Source organism: Tyto alba, unplaced genomic scaffold, assembly GCF_018691265.1.
Source record: "Tyto alba isolate M040663 unplaced genomic scaffold, T.alba_DEE_v4.0 Super-Scaffold_22, whole genome shotgun sequence".
Lineage (NCBI taxonomy): Eukaryota > Metazoa > Chordata > Aves > Strigiformes > Tytonidae > Tyto > Tyto alba.
The window spans coordinates 34,325,075-34,339,616 of NW_024881296.1; the positions used below are offsets into that span (position 1 = coordinate 34,325,075).

At 37.4% G+C, this 14,542-nt stretch overlaps 1 protein-coding gene across 3 annotated transcripts in view; it reads right to left on the reverse strand.

The window, feature by feature from the left end:
• Nucleotides 1–6,783: 6,783 nt before the first annotated feature.
• Nucleotides 6,784–14,542, reverse strand: part of NKAIN2 (sodium/potassium transporting ATPase interacting 2) — a 554,761-nt gene continuing 547,002 nt past the window's right edge. For all 3 annotated transcript variants that reach the window (XM_032998052.2, XM_042795904.1, XM_032998053.2), the window contains exons 6-7: nucleotides 12,480–12,561; nucleotides 6,784–6,922 (exon numbers count right to left, since the gene is read on the reverse strand). In XM_032998052.2, the coding sequence (XP_032853943.2) occupies nucleotides 6,913–6,922; nucleotides 12,480–12,561 (92 nt within the window). In that variant the 3' untranslated portion in view covers nucleotides 6,784–6,912. The remainder of the gene's footprint in view (nucleotides 6,923–12,479; nucleotides 12,562–14,542) is intronic.

The following is a 14,542-nucleotide window of genomic DNA, read 5'->3' on the forward strand; positions in this document are numbered from 1 at the left end:
AGTAAGTTTCAGTCTAAAGTTTAAGCAGGTACTTACATGTTATGATAGACAAGACCTTACATCCCTGTCATGTTGAGCAGACAGTGAAAACAAAGATTGATTGGAAAATGTGTCTTTATATTAATTATACATGGCTAGTATTTCTCAGGACCTGAGGGAAATAAACCAAAGTTCTTGGCTACTGGAAGCTTGGAGTGCATTGTTTTAAATCAGTAAATGCGAACCATTTACATGCGCAATGTCACATATCGGCATGGAAATATTTGTCAGAAATTGATGAATGAAACAAGAAGAATAATGAAGAAAAATGACAGTACACATGCCCTCCAGAGAGCAAAATAAACAATGTGAGTGTTTGGTAAATAAATCCCTACAGAACTCTTAGAAATGACTTACTGATTAATTGAACCAATCCATCAACCTTTTGCAATGGCGTCAATTTACAGTCCCTTCAGTGAAGTTCTTCTTCAATAGCTACTGCTTTGGATGCCTTTACAATGTAGGATATGATATAATACAACTATATAGAGCTATAATAAATTAGTTGGATACGCTAGTGAGATATAACTGGCTGATTCTTTTATTTAACATGCTTAAAGTAGTCGTATCACCTTATAACTGTACTCCAAGTTCCCTTGTCTCTGCCCTTCTTCTCTTCTTGAAGTTATTTGACACCCACTTACTTACTTATTTAACAGAAGAACTGTTTGCAGAAAGGACTGTCTTCTTTACCATGTTCATAGATTGTACTATGCTTGTACATTCATTAAGTATCAGAAATTGTAATTTTTTTATACAGAATGACCATCTGAAAAATAAACACTTAGGACTTTGAATCTCTTGAGAGGAAGGATAGGAAAAGATAAGTAGAAAAGAGGAGAGACTCTGTGTGTGGTATTGTATCCCCACTGTGAAATATACTCACATAAGAAGTATGTATGTGTGTGTGTATATATGACAGAGAGAAATGAAGCAACATATGATCAAATTCACATAGATGTATGAACATTGAGAATCCCATGTAAATGAATGCAATTGCACATACTTACATGTTCTCCTTGGAAAAAAAAAGTTCACCTGTGTGCCTAGAAACCAACCATCCAAATGTTTGCAAGAGGAAAAAAAAAACCACCTGAGATAAATTTGAAGAGACTGAAATGTGAATCCAGTGAAATGTGTTCACAAACACATTTTCTATGAATTTTATTCTAGTTCACTTGTGCCTTTTGTAGGCCTGGATATCTATGGCTCTCTGTGTGCTCACTGAACTATAGCTTTAGCAAACATAATAGCACGTTTTAAAATGATTCCTACTAGGGCTCACTCTACCTCACGGCTTCTGTAACACTGCCAACCTTTACCATTCTGTTAAGTGACTCCCCGTGTTTGGGGACTTTGGAGGATGTACATAACCTTTGTGCTTCCTCTTTTTCCAGTTTGGCACATATCCACAGTGACACCATCCTCCATGATTGTGACCACCCTCATTATGTGAACAGTTTGAAACAATGAATGTGACAAAGAGCAATATGTAATTTTGGGAGGGTATTTGGGGTTGTGTTTAGACAGAGGGGGGAGAGTGAGAATGGGACAAGAAGATGGTGACAGGGAGAAAGAAATGAAATATGTATGAAATATCATTCCGTGTGGCAGAACAGAAGACTATTGAAGAGCACAAGCTGAAAATGAGCATGCTTTTTCACATTTAGCTCCATATGACCTATTTCCCAGAAGGACAAAGGCAAAGCTAGGATTGTGGTTACGTAACAGAAGGCAGCAAAGATCATCTTCCACCGGTGAATGCAGAAGTCTGGCTTCTGTACACATGATTTAATTTTGGATCAGAGATGAACACAAGCAGTGTTGTGTTTAGCAATGTTGTGTTTTTTGTTTTTTTTTTGTTTTTTTTTTTTTTTGTTTTGTTTTGTTTTTTTTTGGTTGTTGTTTTTTTTTTTTTTGTTTGTTTTGTTTTTAATTCTCAGGTTTCACAGTGCTTCTATCTATCCAAAATAATAATCGCAGGGCATTTGGAAGTCCCAAGACCGAAGTCTTTTACTCAACAGTAGAAGAAAGTAGAAGAGAGCATAAAAGATGTTGTTTGGTTTGGACCTGATGAAAAAACTCTCTAGTGATCTTGGCAGGATTTGCATGATGCTTGTAAAAGGCATTATGTGTTTTGGTTGGTTTCTGAGAGATAAAAGGAGACCGCATTTTAAAAGACCCTTCTTTTGTACATATGGAGAGAGATGTGCAACAAATGCCTGTATGATGCTACTTAAAAATCCACATTTGGTACAATATCTCTTTCTATCCCACTCAGCTACACAAAGGTCAGAACTCCAAGTGGTCGCAGTTGCTCCTCTGGGTGAAGGTTTGAGTAGAGAGACTTGTCAGCACATGAAAGCAAACAGAGCCAATTTCTCCAGTCCACGGCTGGGGATGAATTGTGTTAGTGACTACAGGAAGGAAACATCTTTTACTGACTCACTCTGTGCTGTCCCACTTCTATATGTGAATGAATAACTGCAGTCTAAAGGACAGTTTCTTTTGTGCATGGTAATTATATTTAGTATTGCACATAGCTTGGAGCAGACTGATTAGCATAACAACTGTTTACATCTTTCTCCAAGGAACGGTGGACACAGTGCTGTCTGCAGTATTTCTATGCATTGGTTCTTCAGTAAAACCTGGCTCACCTTTAGCTGTCAATCCACAGGCACTGGGAAGAAGCCAGATTCAGATTAGCTAGAAAACAAATTCAAAAAGTCTATGAATTTCATCTCAGCTATGGCGAAGAGACTCATCAGTAGAAAGAAAGCAAGCAATACACATAGACTATTTATGGGGCTTTCCATCTTTGTAAGAAAAGTCCTCATCCCTTGAATAATTGCACTTAAAAATAAAAACAGAGGACTGGAAATTAAAATATTACAAGCTGGAAGGATTCATGGTATATGGAGTTTTGCTTTGAATATTAGCAGAGTGCTCAAATGGACGGTGAGAGTGCAAACGATCAAAACCTTCAGACACGGAGTTAATAGCCACTACTATTTGGAGACACCCAGGGATCAATAGATACCGCACTAGCCTTTGTCAAAATGCTGTATGGCAGCTGAATATTGCAACCAGTACTTAAATTAAGCAAGTGGACCACAAACCATTTCTCCTTACCTAACTGAAAAGTATCACTTGCACTATAATTATGGCATAAAAAATCTTAATTACAATAATTAATGATCTCTCTTTCTAAGGAATAGTCTTAGGAGAGCATGACTGGATATCTTGAAACGTGTATCATTCTGCTCCACCTTTATTAAATGACCTTCAGGCAAGCTGTCAATGTATGTGAGCTCTATAAAGATGTTGCCTAAGACAGGATTTTATCATTTCAGTGTACGGACAATGAACAGCATATAAAAGAATATTAATGCAGTGGAAATATCCATGTTACGTAGTTCCTTCTTAACAGGGATTACTTTTGCAATACTTAACACTGTTGGTAACTGTAAACATATCATAGGCTTACAATTCCTGATGAGTGGGCAAACCCCCCCAGTTTTATAAGTGAAGAGTCTATTTCAGTCAGCCTTGTAAAAGAAATCTTTTAGTGTCAGTGATAATGAAAATGCCTGTTACCTATGACAGAGTTAAAATGGTGTCATGACCTGGCAATTTCTATTCAGTGCTGTCACATCCATGCACTGCACAGATCAGGATTGTCATCATGTAAATGTAAGAGGTTTCTTTATCTTGCTTTGTTGCTCAGTTGGGAACAGTAATTCTAAGTTTCCTGTAAATTGTGAATAGCAGCAGGGGGCCATGAATAGCTTGGAAACCTATATTTTTTCCATTTATTTTTTTTTTTTTAAATGCAAATTACACTAGTAAGTCAAAAAAATCACTTTTGTTAAAAATACATTCAGAATTAACAAATGCCAAAAAGAAAAGAAAAGAAAAGAAGACACATTTGGATTGCATCTCTTGCCTTCTGAATATTTAAGTTTATAACAAAAGACCAGCCTAGAAAAATAACATTCTTTACTGGATTTTGAGGAGGATACAGCTGTACAAATCAAAAATGTCATCCAGATATTCTCACATTACTGTGCTCTAAACTGCTTCCAGAAGAAATCTGTCCACTAATCATTTAGTTTAGTAGTCAACAGTCCTAATTTCTTTTTAATGGTGGTGCTCTAATTGCAACTTAAGCAAGGTTATGAATACCAACTTCATACAGGTATGTATGGGTATATATATGTATACTGTGTGTATGTAAGTGTGTGTATATCTACTCTATATGTAATATATGAATACACATTTATGTTGTACTCCTTAATAGTTAGATGTGCTTCCTATTTCCTAAGCACTTTACAAACATTAACAATTCAGACCTCACAAAAAACCTGCGAGGCACATATTATTCCTGTTTTATAGATGGGAAGACTAAGACACAGAAATTAAGGCCAAAATTTTCTAAATTAAAATCAGACCTAAAAGCTACATGTAGACACTTCATTAAATTGCCTGACTTCTAAAATTGTTAACTGCCAGTAGCCACCATTCCATGGGAAATCACTGAAAGGTATGAAAAATTATCTTCTGAAAATTGGATTGCTGCCTAGGTGCCTAAACTGGTTTCTTTTCATGTTAAAAAATGATTTTTATAGAAATATGATTTTGATTAACTGTTATATGGGGAAAGCTAAAATACCCTGTTATGACATTTTCATTCCATTTAAACCTCTACATTGTGTTTAATACTATATACCTGCTATATTTAATACTACACAAAAGTAGAAACTTTTGAAATTTTTCAAGTTATGGGAAATTTCAGCCTGGCTCTTGGAAATTGCATGATTTTTCAGGGAATGAAAAGCAGCTCTACCAAGAAAGAACTCAGAATTTCATGTACCCAAGTCCGATAATTTAAATTTGAGATCCAAATCAGAAATGAATGCTTTATGGGATTAGGCCAAGGGCACATGTTTAATTCATGCAGGAAATCCCTAGCAGGTTCTGGGGCTGGAGCCTTTGGCCCCCTGCAGCAGAATCTTCCTGGGTTATGCAGCCCCTGTGAATAGTTATTCCTGTGTATTTTATATACATAGGCACACACATACACACACGCTTACATATATATATATATATGTATATATATAAAAATCTCACTGAATAAATGTAAGTATAGTTCCTGAACATGTCATGTATCTTGTTTTCACTGGTGAATGCCTGTTCCTCTGTCATTGTCCAGAGTTGCTGCTTGTGACACTGTACATCCATGCAGACACAGCAAAGGGCACTGGTTTGTACAGGGATGGAGGAGTGGCGTGAGCGCACAGGCCGTGGGAGCTCGGGAGCCGTGTGGGTTTGGCCAGCAAGGAAAAGAGATTTGCTCGGGGGCATCTTGAGCCCTTCCAAGCACTGACCTTCCCTCTTGCCCTCAAAAGCTACGTGGTCACCTCAGGTGTGGTAGGTGTGTGCGTTTGCCTATGCATTGTCTGAGCAAAGAAACAATGACAATCCAAGTTTCTGAAAAGACTGAGCAAAATATTGGATTTTTCCTAATGAAAGCCACCTAAGTGCTTGAAAATACAGATCAGATGTAGAACAAAACATATGTTCCTAGGAGTTCAGAGTATTTCATATACACATTGACCTACTAGCAAAATTCCCAAAGGCATCTTGTTGCCAACTACGTAACAGCACAGTTTTTTTTTCAGCCACAATAATACAGGAAGATAAAATACACGTCCTAACACACAACAGATCCCCCAAATATACCACAAAAAGGTCTCCAATATTATTTTAACTCAACTAGTCCCTCCCTGCCCTCCCCAACTGAAACCAAAAAATAAAATATACAGATCCCTTATGGTGGAATTAGAAAAAAAAAAGCTCACTTACAGAGAATTTTCAGTTGAAATTAGATATAAAAGAGTAAACGTATCTAGTACATATTCAGTTGGCCTTTGTTAATAGAAATCTGCAGATGTCTCTGTAGTTAGTAAAAGACATTTAGTGATAGCTATAAAAGCACCTACAGTGCGATAAATAAAACCAGCAGGATTAAGAAGCACTGTTTCTGCTGCTTATTTCCAGTAGGTTCAATTATTAGTTTATGTTACCCCTTTCCCCATCCCGACCCCCAAAAGGTCTCATTTCTTTTTTTTTTTTTTTTTTTTTTTTTTTAACCATTATAAACTGTTTGTTTCTTGACCACTGTGGAGCCTCAGAAGTAAAGCACTTCTCAGACAGCTGGCAGTTTTCTACTTGGTCGCTCTGGAGCCGTGGAGCAACAGAGCCTTATTCCCTGACATGAAAACAAAACAAAGCCAAACAGAAGAAAACCACTGACTTAGAAATCGTTCAGAATTAACAGCAGCATGTTACTTCAGAAAGCTTGCACGGAGTTTCTCTGATGTGCAACGCAGTTGGGTTAAGGCAAGTATGAACTGTACAGCCTTCAGGGCAAACAACGCGCTGTCTATTCACTTCTGCTGCAAGATCGTCCTGGTATTTTTAGTGTTGACTAAGGAGACTTGACGCGGCCAGGAGTGCGGAGGGGGTTCTGAAAGCACCGAAAGGTCTTGGTTCGTGTTTTAATCCAGATGGGCCACGCAGGCAGTGGCCAGGGTAGGAGAGAGCCAGAAGATAGCATCAATGCCTCTTCTTTGGCCCTCTGGTGCAGGGAGGCAGAAGGTCCAAGGTGGGGGTCTGGGGCATCTCCCTTAGTACGTTAGAAAGAGGGGCTGAAGGTGTCCGTTGTTTTTTGTCTCACTGTTCAATCAGCTTTTTTTTTTTTTTTTTTTTAGCACAAAAACTGGACTTTTTTTGCTCTTTGAAGAACCAGGGGGCCATCTTGAAACAGTTTCTTTGACAGGTCCTCCAGCCCATGTTGAGAAGCCCCTTTGTTTACTTTGACCTAGAAGAAAAACAGAAAAAGAAAGGTACTTAAAATCCACCATATACCTCTCCAATCACTGACCTGCTGCTCTAGTGCCCTTTAGCAAACAAGTGTAAGCCATCAACCTGTAACGGCTCAGGTACACACGGGATAAAGAGGACAGAAAGACAAGGTGTTTGCTCAGGTGATTGCTTGGCACTCTCTGGAACATCGTCAGGGAAGACAGCACAGGTTGTCTAAACCATTCTGGGCAAGAGTGAAATTTAATTAGTATCTTAACTATATATCTGTGTGTCAACTGGAAGATGACCTAAACTATAATAACCCATCAGAAATGTATCTGTCTTTGTAAAAGCAAGAAGGAGTGCAGTATGTGGGATGGAAGGGCGTAATTACAAGTGCCCGGGAAAGTCACCTGAGGCTTACTCTCAGAGAAGAGTGCATGTGTGAGTGCCACAGCCCTGTACACCTGAAAAGCCCTGTCCCCAACCCATGTTTTATAACTCCAACTTTCAGTCTAAAACAGACAAGATGTTGTTGGTTGCTAGACAAGGCTTAGCTGGTGGTTTATTTAAATTAAATGTTGCATCTGATGTCTGAATCCCACAAACATGTATCTTAAGGAGACAATAACCCAGATTTGTACTGCATGAATTTGCCAAGTCTCACGGGAGTTATGCTCTAGGTGCTGTTTTTAGTGTCTTGCAAAGGTTTCATTTATACTTCAAGTGAATGGTAAAGTAGGTACTACCTTCAGTATCTGCAATTATCTAGACAAATACCTACAGCCTTAGAGTAGGAGACCATGACCAACATAATACACATGCAAATATAACAGAAAAGATGGGACCAGGTATTAAGGCAAATACATTAAACCCTGCTAATGCCCTTTCACCCCGAGTTATTGACAAGAAATCTCTCTAACATTTGGTGAAAGGTAGGATCCCATGAACCAGAAACCTTTAAGTACCTTCTAGTGAAAAACAATGCCTCCCAGTAGTCTTGTGTAGCAGAATACACAGAAGTGGGCATATATGTACATACACATGTGTATATAAAGGGGTCTGTGTGCACATAGGCATATGTGATTCTATGCATATATAGCGTGTATGTGTATAAGGCAAAGATTCTCAGACTTCACAGAGTATGAGGAAAGCAAGCTTCACTTCAGGGCTGAACTGCTTTTGAGCAATTTCTCCAGTGCATTAGGCATCAGCATCAGACAGGCATGCTTTTTTTTTGCTTCACCACTTCTTTTCTTGAACAAACAAGATTACTGTGAAAAACATACAGAAAAATCTCTCTCCCCTCCCTCCTTCCTGCTGCTTTTAGAGCAGTGATGATGCAGTGCAGTCTTGTTCCCCGACTATAACTGTGTTTGTTCATGTGCAGCAGAATTAGTGCCGTGGGGTGTTTAGTCACCTTCCTAGGTCACCTCCCAAGAGCGGAATTTTCTCTTGACAATTGATTTCCACCACCTTTGTTCTTGTTCCATGGTCTGGAAATGAGCACTGGCATGTCCTGCACAGAATGCCAGGAAGCTGCGTTTTAGAACATCAGCGGTGGCTGCACTGCAAGGAGGTACATGAGCACTGGTTCTGTCCTGTTATTTTTAAAAAACATACTAGTTTTGAACGGACTGTCTAGGTTTCTTGGCTTGTATAGCATAAAACATGCTGTTGGTACTCAAATAAAAATAAAAAAAGCCATTTACAACAGGTAGATAAATGTCATTATAAGAATCCTATCCAAAACACAAGTGTTTTATTTAAAACATAATTTTAAATTGAACATATTTTTCTCTTTAAAAAGTAAGCTGATTTAAGTTAATTGTGCAGTTGGGAGAGATGATAAAGAGTCGTGATTGGAATTCAAAAACTAAAATATAGAGAAAAGAAACAAAGTGAGCCCGAATCTACTAATTCTAGACTATTTGAGGAAACAGTAGCCAGAAACAGTCACCTCAATTCACTATCTACAGATAAGGCTTCTTCTTCATAAATCAAGATTTTTTTCTTTAAGTATCCTGTTCATTTGCGGTAGTTTTGCGTAACTGATGAAAACCAACACAAATGTACTGTGTGCGCATTTAAACAGACTTGGAATATTCTTATAAGTAGAGCTTGACTAATATCACAAATAAAAAGTAATAATTAACTAGATAAAAAAGTCTTGACACATTCAAAATGTAAATATGAGGAGCCTAAATAAATCAATATAATTATTTAATTGTACTTATAAGTTTGTGTATGGTCAGTATAACCTCCAAATTAACAAAATGAAGCGCTAACTTTAGCACACAGGAGGAAGCTGGTTACAAAACAGTGTGCCTTAACACTTAGCAATTACTAAACACAGCATTCCTCCAGGTTAATAATTAAATTGCGCATGTATAAAACAGTTAAAATTGATTTAAATCACTTTGATGTAAATCTGTCTGGCTTGAATTGAAATAAAAGTTTGCAGTGATGGAATTCTGTCATTGCAATCCACTAAATCAATTCACATCAGTAAGCAGTATGTGAGTAATGACTGAGACCTACCACACAACTCTATATGTCTTTAAAATTTGTACTGTTTCAGTATGTGAATTGATCTAGTAAATATATATGGGGGGGGGGGTGTTCTCTGATCTTATTACTAAAAAACATGTTGAAATTTTCATTTTTACAGAATCTGTACAACCATTAGAAGGTGATATTGTTTTGGAAAACACTTCAAAGCTGAGGCCATATCTTGTCCTTTACTTTTGTAACACACCTATAAACACTACCATACCACAGACAACAAACAGAGGTGTAACTGTGCCTTTGGAAACAGCTAGTAACTAGATGATTTAAAGGCAAATATCTCCTATTTCTCTCATAAACCCAGAGCTCCACATGAGTTGCACCCATCATAAGCCTGAAGAGTAGAGGATGCAGAGGTGGCAACAAGATATCTTTATATTTTATTCATCTTTTGCAGGAATTAGACAGGATGATACTTACCTCCACTGCTTATGGATGCAAAGACATTCTGTAGTAATTGATAAAGTTGTGGAAATATATGAATACAGCTATATGGATATGTATGGGCATAGTTGTGTCCTGGATGGATATGATTATACCTTGGACAGTGGTGAGAGTATGGTAATGGACTCCATTAAGCAGAATGTCTATTCTATTCTATTCTATTCTATTCTATTCTATTCTATTCTATTCTATTCTATTCTATTCTATTCTATTCTATTCTATTCTATTCTATTCTATTCTATTCTATTCTATTCTATTCTATTCTATTCTATTCCATTCCATTCCATTCCATTCCATTCCATTCCATTCCATTCCATTCCATTCCATTCCAATTCTATCCTATCCTTTCCTATTCTATCCTCTGCCTTTCTATGTTAAATGATTCTTGTCTGTCACTCGTCCCGTAGGGACGCTGAGCATTGTAAAGTGCAAGTGACATTGGCCAGAGTAAAGCCCTGTTTTTTGTTTTGTTTTGGTTTGTTTTTTTTTTCTCCTTGAATACTATGGAGGCTAACACTGATGTTTGGTGAACAAAATCCCTAGGGAACCAAGCCCTTCCTCCCAACAAATAAAGCTTTAAAACATCAAGTATGGCCTGTTGTTTTCATATCAGTGTGTTTTGATTTCCAGTAAGTAATATTGCTGTAAATAGTGCTACAAGCAGAACAAACCATGGCTTGATTAATTTGACATTCGAATTTGTCACTCCACTACCTAATGGTCTGCCTACATTTACAGAGCAATTGCAGTGTGAATACATATGCATGTGTTCCTGGTACACCTCAGCTGTAAATGGCAGAAAGGTATTACTAAATGCTGTAAAAGCCTCTTAAGGACAGACTGTAGCAATTTTAGAGAACCTAGTCAAATGCTATACAGTCAGAAGGAAACATGAAGTGTCTTTGTGGCTGAGACATGGCACTACTTTTGTGGGTTGATTGGACAAAACATCAGCTCACATACTGATTTCTGCCTCTCAGTTAAGACAGCAAAATCACCTATACTCCAGTCAGGATACAGTATTGAAATAAGTCAGAACATAGTTTACATGGATTAATCATATATCTCTTCATCTCAGCTACAAGCTTAAAAATATTGCTTTCTTTTTTTTTCCACAGGCCTAACTTTCTTTCCAGTCTGTATGAAGATGCTCAGTAAATGTAATCTGCTGTTCTGGAAGAAACACTGTGAGCATAAAGAGAATGGGATAATATCTCAGCTAGAGGGCTCCATATGTTGATGACAAGGTATGGTATACTGAGAGAGAAATAGGATTAGGATTGTTCTAAGTACCTATGAGCCACACATAATGCTAGGAAGGAAATAACATTTTCTAAATGCAGAGCACTGTGCCAAAAGTGCAGGTGAAAAATCTTTACTTGAGCACAGACAGATGGGAAGCTGAAGTTAAGATGGCATTGGAGATATGCACTACTGTAATTTGAGATTATTAAAAAGCTCCTAGCAAAGCTCCCAAAGGGCCCAATCCTAAGTACTACCGCAGAATTTATTGTACCACTAATAAAGGAGTAAATGCCAGTTCCATGCAAAAATCCACTAATCCATTAGTAGAATTGCTTCCACTAATCAGAAGAAATTAAATTACTAATCAGAAGAAGGGCAAATGGAAGTGTATGTTGGGATGGATATTGTTTGCCTGAATTTAGTTCTTTTCCTCAAAAGAGATGTTCAGAAGAGAAACACAGGAAAAAAAGTAAATGGTGTCCCTTTGTGAGCTGTTCTATGTTGTGCTTTTACTGTGTAGTCCAGTGATGATAAATAAAAAACATTTCAAAAGGCTGCAGCAGTGAGGTAAGATTTATCTGGGCAGTCAGGACTGTTCTGTATTGCAGTTGGCATCAGTACAAGAAATATTAGGAGATGATTATTCCTGGACTGGTCTATGGTTGGGTGTTAGCTCTAGTGTGAATGTACTCCAGTTGTGTGTGTGTGCTGAGATTTGATTACCCATTTAATCCCCAAATATATCAGGCTGCACTTCTAGTCAGTGTATGGAGTGGTCACTCACTGGTTAGGTAAAACACTGTCTTCTATTCAAACTGGTTTTAAAAGCCATGTGTTGTTACGTTTGTTTTGGTGTTTTTAAATGAGGAGACTGGAAATGAGGTACAGAGGTGCCTCAGTGAACAGATGTGCTGGTAAGACAAATGCTAAAAGCATCCACTAAATTAGCAAGTTACTGAACTTTTGATAAATGTTAATGAAAAACACCTTCTGTGACCAAGTTTTGTCAAATCTGACTAGTTTTTGCTACACCAAATTCTCATTGCTTCTGAGTGGAACCTGCTTGAATGAAAATGGGGGAAAATCAGGTGAGAGCTGGGTGTTATTTAAACAACTGTGACACATTATATCTTGCTGTAAGAAATCGTTATAATTCAACAGAAGAGTAATGTTGGTGCTTAAGTGTAGCTTGATTTCAGTCTATCAAAAAATGTTTCTGCCTATTCCGAATTTTTAAGTCACGTTATCTTTCAGCTTAATGATCCTTTAATATCAGCCTGCCACTCTGCAGAATATCTCAGAAGTTAAGTACTTACATATACATGGGCTGTAGCTGTAAATGAGATGTCTTCTGTGGACCTTGATAGCCGTAAGAGTCAAATCCACCTATGAAATCAACTGAAAGGGGGAAAATTGCTTTCATTAGCAACATCTTTTCAGAAGTGATAGGCACTATCATTCAAGAACCACCCAGCACACAGATTATTTTTGACGGACCCCCTAATAATCTGTTAAAATTAGAACAGCAAATTGTGGAGATGGAGAAAAGGGGTAAAAAAAAAAACATAGAGAAAGGCAAAGTTCCATTTTTGACTTTAAGATAAAATTAATTTTAAAATCACAAAATGATAATGAGGAATTTATAACAGCCATCTGTCTATCAGAAATAGCTACACAACCCTCTTTTTCAAGTAGACCACCTCACTGGAGTACAAAACAACATGCTATTCAGATATTGCAAACGCTGAAAACCATTTATTGGCATGAATGCATCGCTTCTGACCGTGATTACTGTGTCTGGCTTGCTGTCATACTGTGGTTCAGTGATGTAGAGGAGAAAGCACATTGATCTGACTCTGAGAGACAGCAGTTTCTCTGATTCCCTGCTTTGACATTTGGGTTGAAATGCATGAACAGAGGGTTGGAACAATTTATCTGAGCTTCAGAGATGAGGCTTCACAGATCTAAGGAAACTAGAATTTCTCTCAAGGCACTGAAGGTCTGCAGGAAGGTTGTAGGGTGGGAGTTATTTACTAATTCACACCACTGTCAGTTTCCAATGGTCTTATGTTTATTTTAAACAATTTACAGGGCAATTCAATCTCATCTGAGCATGAGACCCCTGTTTCTCTGCTACAACACTTTCTTTACACACGTAGAAGTACACCCATTGCATCCTTTGCACCAGGAGACCCAACTATTGGCTTTTGGGGGTTATTTGTGGGCAGCTGTCATACCTGAAATATTGTTTCTTATTTAGCAGATGTGAATTTGACTTTATTTTCATAGAAAAGGGACAAAGAGTTCAGGTATGGAAGTGCATTTTTCACAGGTCTGGACAATGATACTGACAAACTGGCCGTGTGTACATTAAAAGTAAAAAAAAGAGAAAAGGTTCTTTGACAGAGGATGGCTTCTTGTGGATCTAAAATGCAGTAACATTCACATAAAAATCACAAAATGTGAATTTATAACCCTTGGTTTGAGAACTTTCACAATGTTTCGACTCTTAAAACTTGCATTGATTATGTTATTTTTCACTAAGGTACCCCTCAATGTGTGCCACACTTAACAGTGCAGTCACATGCATTCTGGACATGTTACAAATCAAATTCTTGTACCCCTGTGTTCACCATTTACTTAGCAAGCAAAGAGCCACCAAAACACTAGACTAAACTGGTACAGTATGTCTGCGTTGGAACCACAGACTTGTTGAACCTGTCATTTACCTTCTTCCCTGGCAAGAATGGCCCCTTCAGAAATAATTTAGTTGATTCTGTGCTCTGTGGCAGTATTACGTATACTCCTATCCCAGAATGATGTTTTACTAAATTAATCCCTGACATCTCTAATGAAGGAGGTTCCATAGTCTCTCTGTGTTGCCTTTCCCTGCACCTAACTTCCTAATGACTAATTTAAATGTAATTTCCTGCGAATTAGCTACTTTTCTACATTTTGGCCTTTTCTCCCTATGGATATGAAGACAAATGAGTATTTTTTTTTTCTTTTATAACTACTTTCAAGCATTTTCAAAAAGTATTTACATGCTATCCATCTTTTCCAGATTTAAACATACCTAGCTCTTTCAAATTTTTCTCATGGCCAATGTTTTCCAAGCTTCTAAACTTCCAAGCCTGAAGATCTTTCTTCAGTCTACTTATGTTTTTCTTACAGTGGGGTGTGTAAATCAGGATTAAATGAAACAATTGCCATGTAGGTTTTCTGTACATTATCTGAAATAACGTAGTGGGTTTTTTTTTTGTTTTTTTTTTTTTGTTTGTTTGTTTGTTTGGCACTTTTTTTTTAAAATTCTATTTATTTTTTCAACAGCACCATATAAGTGCTTAATAACCAGATATTTATTTTTATGTTTTGACAC